The sequence below is a fragment of the Leishmania mexicana genome, chromosome 32 (genome assembly GCF_000234665.1).
Source record: "Leishmania mexicana MHOM/GT/2001/U1103 complete genome, chromosome 32".
Classification (NCBI taxonomy): Eukaryota; Euglenozoa; class Kinetoplastea; order Trypanosomatida; family Trypanosomatidae; genus Leishmania; species Leishmania mexicana.
In genome coordinates this window covers 846,392-854,422 of record NC_018336.1, presented here as the reverse complement: position 1 = coordinate 854,422, position 8,031 = coordinate 846,392, and the positions used below count along the sequence as shown (strand labels likewise).

Below are 8,031 nucleotides of genomic sequence, written 5' to 3'. Positions count from 1 at the left end.
CATTTCTGTAGCCTCAATCTTGGCCGCCACTCCCACGGCTGCCGACTGTGCTGCCCACCGCTGCGCAAGAGGCGTGGGTCAGGGGCTGGGTGTCGCCCTAACCTCAGCCAACAGAGTCCACAGGCGATTCATACCTTGCTACACCTCCGCTCGCATGCAGTGTCGCATCGCACCTCAACGGAGCGTGGGCACCCTACAGAAGCGCAGAGAAGCTGGGCATTCACCCGCACGCGTGCACAAGCGCTAAGCGGCAGTGCGGATGCTCCCCTCCCCCATCCCGCCCGCCCTTTGGAGAGGAGAGAACCCCCTACTCTTTCGTCGAGCCAGTGGTTACCCGGCCACGAGCCGTCCACTGAAGAAGCGCTGTGCACGAATAAGGCGTGAGTCTCCTCGACAGCAGCACCTTATGGCGAGCATATCGCACGCCTGTGCCCTGAATCACCTGCAGCGCAGAGAGAGTGTAGAGGGGGGGTGTCGCGTGACAGCGTTGAGCTTGTAAATCTCATTATCTGATATACCGGCCAACATCGTGTGCCCACCACTCCACCATTGATGCCGCGCAAGCAAAAGCCGCGAGCCTTCAACGCAAGGTGGGCCCTCCCTGTGCTGTGAGGAGCAAGAGCGGCGTCGGTCGGGTACGAACGGCCCTCCGCTCCCGTCACAGGTCCACTGGGGATCTGTCATATGCGCTGGCCCACCACCACCACCCACAACTCCGTAGGGTACGGTGCACCGCGGCTCGTCTTGGCTCGCCAAAGCCAATCACTGTCTCGTCGGGCACGACAAAGAAAAACGACTCTGCCATCGTCGTGCTGGTGGCATCGCCCCACCTAGACGCTGTCTTCCACATGATTCGGTACACTTTCGCGGAGAAGCGAAGACGTGAGCCCTGCAATGGTGTCGTTCAGAGCCTCGCAAGGGATGGGGTGGCGCCTTCCGCGTGGTCCGATGACACCTCCCCACCCACCTGCCTTTTGATCACCATATTCAGTAATTCGAGGTAGCAGAGCGGCTGGCCAAGCTTGCAGAAGACGCGGATAAGATGTGTTTACGCATGTGTGTGTGTGTGTGTGGCAGATAGGGCCTGCATGGAGATTCGTCACAAATTTTGCTGTGGGCTCTGGATCGACGGGGCTGTTGTGGACTTTGGCAAAGAGGAACACTCGTTCCTGTGGAGATTGATGCTGCCTTCCATGACCGTTTGGCGGAGAGACCCTGGTACAGGGCTGCGGGCAAGTGTGGGTGCAGCCTTCGCCACGGAAACGAAAGCGGTAACCGCCGGCTTCCTTCTCTTTGCGGATTCGCGCAACCAGTCTTGAATGGGCCCGTTGGAGCAGACTGTGTCCAGCATCGTGCACATCAGCGGTGTGAGTTGACCACTCCACGTTGTACGACCTTTCAGTGGGCGTGTGTGCGTGTCTTTGGCGCAAGAGATGTGCGGACGGGCAGAGCAAGGTGGAAACGTTAGAAAGTGCGCAAGAGCGAAGAGGCGCGCCTTGCCCTGTCAGTGCCGCAGGAACTGAGCTCAAGCCTAACCGAATCGGTCCTCCCGTTTTCCTGAAGCGATTTACTCCTGTGCCAGGCAGAGATGCGCTCGCTCGGCTCGCTCTCTCCCGCACCGGCGTGTGTCCGACTGAAAAGTACGCGCGAAGCAAGTACATGAGTCGCGCTCGATGAGGGAGAGAGTGCGAGAGCGAGAGCAAGGCCGTTCGCACGAGCAGAGACACAGAAACGTGCGTCAGGGAGGCACACCTTCATAATACCTTGGCGACAAAGCGCGGGTGCTGTCCTCTTACCCCTGCCGTTCCGTTTGGCGATGGCGCGCATTTTTCTTTCCCATCCGTTTTCTTTTTTTCTTGTTTTCCGTCGTCGATGCCCTCCACACGTGCGCGACGCGGTCCATCCCTCCGCTGGGTTGGCCTCCTCCGTTCTTTCCGGGCTCATCGTCCCCGCTGCGTTCCCCGCGCAGGCGCGGTTATCCGAGGCGGAGGAGTGCGGGGCAGCACCACGCACCATGACGCGCACCAAGTAGAAGGGAAAGGAAGAAAACGAAGAAGATAAAACACACGTATAACGCGCACACGCACCCAGCGCGCAGAGGCATGGGCAGAGAACAGAGATGGGGACCAGAGGTAATAGAGGGAGGAGGAGAAGGGGGTATGGGCGGGGCGGGGCGGAGTGATGCACCGCGTCTTTCCAATGAACGCTACAAGAAAGGGAAGCATAAAACATCCGGCGGATTTTCCGTTCCTCTTCGGTGCTGTGTGTCGTCCGTTACAACCGTGAAAGAGCGGCGGAGGCACAAAAGGTAAGGACGTGCGCAAGCGCCTCCTGCGCCGTCCCCCCCCCACCACCACCACCACCGTCGAGGCAACTCTGTACATCATCGCGAACACCGAACAATGCGAAGCCGAGACACACACATACACAGAGAGAAAGATGAAACATCAGCTAAGCACAGAGAAAAAAGAGAGAAGGCGGATGTGCTGGCACAGGCAAGCCCATCAACGGAAAAAGCTGCTCACTACCCTCGCTCACATGAAGCAGCGCACGTGGAGAAGCCCGGAAGGCGTGGCCTACGCCGCGTCGCCGTTGTCGCTGCTGAGATTCCAGGCATTCAGTCCACCACCGTTCACCTCCCGCCACCGCAGCGACGGGGGCGGCGGCGTTAGCGAGTACTTTTCCGGACGCATCTGACGCTGCAGCCTTGCAGAGTCAGCAGGGAGGGGTAACATGGACGAGGCCTCGTCACCTGGGTGCTTGCTACCGAGAGGGGCGAGACGATGCGGCGGAACGGGCAGAACGTCACGCTCCTTGTTCGGTACCGTGCGCGTCAGAATTCGGTTTCTCAGCGACTCCTGCCGAAGCGTCTTTGCCTGTGCGGCGCGTTGTGCCTCCTCGACAAGCCTCGCGTTACGCCGCTCCTTCGCCATCACCAGTGCTGCAGCAAGGGGAGGGGAGGAGCTCGTGGCGGAAGATACTGGCACCGCCGCCGCTGCAGGAGCAGAGGTGTGAGGCAGGGGCTTGGTGAGGGGTGGCACGCCGTCGTGCCCCGTTTTAGCCAGCGTGGTGTCAGGCTCTGTGGAGGGAGGCAGCGCTAATGGTGCCGCAGGGTGGCTGCTGGAGCTGCCAGGAAGCGGCGCGGCTGTCACTGGGCCTCCGCTCCCTTGCCAGTCAGCGGCAAGCAACGGCAACACACCAAGGAGATGCGCTTCGGGGGAAGAGAGGGCATAGCCAGAGAGAGGGCCCACCGAGGACGGCAACGTGGATGTTGGGGTCACGGCCAAGTTCGCTGTGACGTCTGGTGATAGGAGGCCGGAACGTGCGCAAGCGGCGGTGCTGTCCACCGCCGCAGTATCAGGAAAAGATTTATTAGCGCCTTGGCGCTGCTGGAGCTGCACGGAGCGCACGCGCATCATTGCAGCGGCCTCGTCCGCCGGCTGGAACACGCAAGGTGGGCTGCGAAGGTAAGGGTTCACACGTGCATTGCTGCCACCATTGTCCAAAACGGCGGCCGCGTCAGCCGCCGCCTCCGCAAGAGCGACGGCGTCGGCGTTTCCTGGCTGCGGCACGACATGATGATACGATTTCGAGAGCGGAAGGGGTGCCATCGTCGTGTAGTAGATGGGATCGCGACGTGTGTGACCGTGTCGGTGGCATGCCTGCCAGCCCGCCTCTATCACTGCCTCTTCGTCCGAGAGAGGAATCGCCATGGGCACAAGATAGATGGGGTGAAGTGCCGTGCTCGCTGCCCCAGATGCCGCCACAGACAACGCGACGGAAGAAGCGTCGGCCGCGGTAGACTGCATCGGCGCTGGGAACAAAATGCGCGTCATGGGCAGCACCGACCGTTGCGTGTCCGCCTCTGCTCGCGTGACAGCCGCAACGCCAGTGGTGCTGTCGTCGGCCTTCAGTACGTTGCGGCCAGCCTGATCACCAACGTAGTAGTCACCGCTTTCATGGTCCTGGAAGAGATACACAGGTCCGGCGCGCCCACCAAGCGGGCGACCCATCTGCACGCCCCGGCAATAATCCATAACCGCCACAGCCGGAGTGATGCGATTGGTCATCGCAGGCCGCTCCGATTCCTCGTTGCTGCCCTTGTTTGCCGCCGTCCACAATGGGGCAAACGGCGCGGCGGAGATGGTAGACCCGTCAAGCATGAAATACGCTCCAGCCCCACCGATACTGTTGCCATCTGCGTCTCGCGTCCCCGCCAGCCCTATCGGAAAATACATCAACTCCCCACGAGAGTAGCCGGCGCAGGTGCCCCTCTGCTGTTGCTGATCGTTCGCATCCAGGACAGTGTCATTTAAGTAGGGTGAGCTCCACAGATGACCCGCCAAGTTCAATGCGCCATTGGCGCGGAGCAGTCTCTGCGGCCCCTCAGCCGTTAGCCTCCGCGCCGTCACCCGCGAGAGCGAGTCCTCGGAGTCCTTCAGCTGGCAATGGCCAAAGTGCAAGTCCAGCAGTCGCAGAAGCTCGGCAATGCGCTGCGACGTCTGAATCAGCCGCTGCTGCGTTCGCCCGCTGAGCCGCTGCAGCGCAGAAGCCCTCAGCAGCCCTTGTGGAGACAAGAAGTGCGGGTGCAGCGACTCCGGCTCCGGGTCGGTGGCGCCGGTGGCGGCGCCTTTCTTCGTTCGATTTCTCCCAGCGGCCTCCTCCGCGATGACAGAAGCAGCGGCGTCTCTCGTGAAATGCTGCGGCAGTGATGCCTGCACCACCTTTAGTCGCTTCCGGTCACATGCGCGGCGCATGCGCAGACCTGCCAGCTCACGTAGCAAGTCCGCGGCTGTTTGCCCGTCCGCCCCACTGACGGACGCCGTCAGCCACTCTTCCCGCAGCCGGTGATGGGCTGCCAAGTGCCTCGTAGCGCTGTCTCCGTCCGCGTCGCAGTCGCGGAAATAGTAGAAGGAAGAGCTGTCGCGGTCCTTTAACAGCGGTGGCGGGAAGTGGCATCCGCGGTGGTCGCCGCCATCGTGTCGGCTCGAGTCTGTGATACCTCGGACCTTCCACTGCACCCGACGCCTGTCACCGGCAGTGGTCTCCTCAGATGCGAAGAAATGCATCGCCCGCGTTGCGCGAATGGATGCAGCGATCTCTTGCAGCTCGCCGAAGATTTTTTGTGCGTGCAAGGTGACCGGGTGCGAGGACCAGTAGGGAAGGCCGAGGTCGGCGCGGTAGTAGTTCACCTCCTCAGCAGCATTCGTAGGAGCATGCGGCATGCTGCGCGTCACCTCCACCGAGCCGGTCTTTCCCAGCCGCTGATTCATGGCAGCCATCATTGACGCCTGCTCCTGCGCCACAAGCAGCACGCCTGGCCTCAGGCGCCACTTCTTGTTGCGAACCAAGTGCGGCGCCGATGGCCCCTGACCCGACTCTGAGTGGGGTAGCGGCGAGGCCGCCGTTGAGGACAAAGACGATCGCCCATGTGGCTTCTCCGCTGACGTGGTGGGAGTAAAAAAGGACGCGACTGTCTCAGCCGCTGCAACCGGGAGCGCGCCACTGGACAGGAGCTCCACCATGCTCTGCGCCTGCACGTCACGAGCCACCACCAACAAGGTTTCCCGAGCCTGCTGCGCAAACGTGTTGATGAAGTCAAGCAATGCATCGTTGCGGTTCTGCACGACCAAGAGTGCACGCTCAACCCGCTGCACCTGGTCTGCGTGCTCCTGCTGCATGGCTTGAACCGCCTGCCGCAGCTCGTCCAGCTCCATGTGAAACTTGTGCTTGATCGGCTCCAGGGCGAGGTGTAGCAACCAGCAGAACCCGTTTGCGTTCGCCTTCTCGTTCAAAAGCGCCGCAGAAGACGAGGGGTCGTCGGGGTTTGAAGTTAGGCTGCCGGAGAGAAAGCTCACCTTTGATTTGGCGCGAGTGCGCACATTCAGCGAGTGCCGACGATACCGCGAGCTACCACGCTCCGAGCCATCCATCACATCCGTGAAGCGCTGCGCCCAGGCGGCATCCGCGCCGTTGAGGATGCGGAGGTACTCTTCGTAATCAAAGATCGCGTCAACGCTATCTGGCTCCGTGCTCCATACCTCAAACGTTGTCGTCTTCTGAACCGTCGCACTGCGCGGTGACCCCAGCGTCCGCCCGCGAGTAGCAGTGCCTATCGGGACGTTGATGCGGATACTGTAGCCTTTGTGCTTCGGATGAACCGCCGTGGACCACCCCTTTGCATCGGCTAGTGCTGCCGGCGCAGCGCCGGCTGTAGCCGCCCTCAGCACGGGCGGTCTTGTCTGCGCTTGCGCGTCAGCGTCACGCCCTTCCCCGTGGGGGGTAATGTGATTTGAGAGTCGCCGATGCACGGAGTCATCATCCGCTTCCGAATCCTCGTCCGATGACCCACTCGGCGGCAGCGGTGTCCTAGTTGGTGACGGCAACAACTGAGTCGCCGGCTCGCTCTGCCCCGTGGCTACGCCTGTGTTGACAAGGAAGTGCTGCAGCTGAGACTCTATTGTGGGGATAAACGCTGCAACGCTGCTACCGACAAGCGGCGCGAGAGTCGTGGAGTGCAGTCGGCGAGTGCGAAGCTGTCGCTGAAGATCGTCGATGCGGCAGCGCAGCATCAGGACTTCCCTAAAGTAGCTATGAAGCATGTATTCGTGTGCCTTCTTGAGATCCGACAGCGCGTCCCGCAACTCCACGACACTTTCGTCAGCTTTGTCGGCAGCGGCCTTCAACTCGGCATTGTCCTGTTGGAGCGCGATACAACGGCGCTCCAAGGCGTGAAAGTCGGACGCCGGCAGCTCTGTCTTAAAGGCGTTCTCCACGATGCCGTTTACGAGCTCTCGGCACACCTGCTCCGGGGGATCGATCAGGTCCATCGGTAAGGGCACCGCCACGCTCTCATAGTTCTTTCGAAGAAGACTGCCAAGAATGCGCTGAATGTCGCTGCGCACCTGTGGATGCACGCGATGCAGCGTGAGCAGCGATCGGATGTCGCGTGCCGCGCTCTCCACACACAAAGCAAAGGCGCCCATAATGACAGGGGGAGGGGAGGGGAGGGGCCTTTGAGGCAAGAAGGTGAAAAGAAAAAAGTGGCAGCGTGGGCTTGCACCGCAGATGCGCTATGGAGTGGGTGCTGGGACAGCTAGAGAAGGGGGCGAGCAGTAGAGGCTCGCCTAGAACCCGTCCCGACCTCACGAGTAGCGATGGTTTCGTTTTCTGTCTGATTACGACGGCAAACACGACGGAGTTCAGCACAAGCGGAGTGCCAGTGTCGCCGGTTGCCTGCCGCCGCGCCTAAAAGTAAGCCGCTGAGGAAATCGATGCTGAGCCTCCGCTTCTCTCTCTGCGTGGGTGCGGATGTGCGGATAGACGTACTGCGAGACGTGGTGCGAGAACGGGGGCGGAAGAAAGGGTCGGAGGGCCCCCGGCGTGGGGAGGGCGGTCTTCTTCCTGGCGATCGGGTGCTCTTTGTTTGCGCTCAGTCGATCCACCGACAGACGCACGCTTTCAGCCATGGAAGGCGAGTGCGGTGAAGACGGAGGTGCCAGCGATGCGAGCGTGCACACGCGCATGAAAAAAAAAGACGAGATGGAAAGGATGGCGATACGTCAACCGAGAGGAAGTGAGAGTCGAAAAAGATGGCGCCGGCGAATGCGCTCCGTCCTGGCGAACGAGAGAGGGAGCAAGTGCTTGTCGTGTGCACCGGCTTAAGGAAATGATAGATGGGCATCAGGACGACGCAGCACGTGCAACACCATCGCACCTGCCTTATCCTGAGCATGAAAGAATAAAAGCAGCGAGAAGGCTGCACGCTCAGCCATCACAGTGGATGAGGGAGTGCAAGCGCCATGCGCTGTGCTCTCGTCGCCCCATCAACACTCGCAGCGCACCCAAACTTCCCGCACGACATGTGCGAGGTGCATTGGCGCCTGCTTGTCCGCTTTCGAAAGCCGAGATATACTCGCACCGTGGGTGAACGCGAGGAAGCACAAGATGTCTAGTGCGCCACATCGTGTAATGACAGCGACGCATGTGTGCAGCTGGTTATCTTTTTTTCTCGCTCCGTCCTTTCCAGCG

At 61.0% G+C, this 8,031-nt stretch overlaps 1 protein-coding gene across 1 annotated transcript; it reads right to left on the bottom strand.

Annotated features, from left to right (window-relative positions):
• Positions 1 to 2,576: 2,576 nt before the first annotated feature.
• LMXM_32_2170 (conserved hypothetical protein) lies at positions 2,577 to 6,986 on the bottom strand (the record flags this gene model as incomplete). Its single annotated transcript, XM_003878423.1, has 1 exon — positions 2,577 to 6,986. The coding sequence occupies one exon, from the start codon at positions 6,984 to 6,986 to the stop codon at positions 2,577 to 2,579; it is 4,410 nt and encodes a 1,469-aa protein (XP_003878472.1).
• Between the last annotated feature and the right edge of the window lie 1,045 nt (positions 6,987 to 8,031).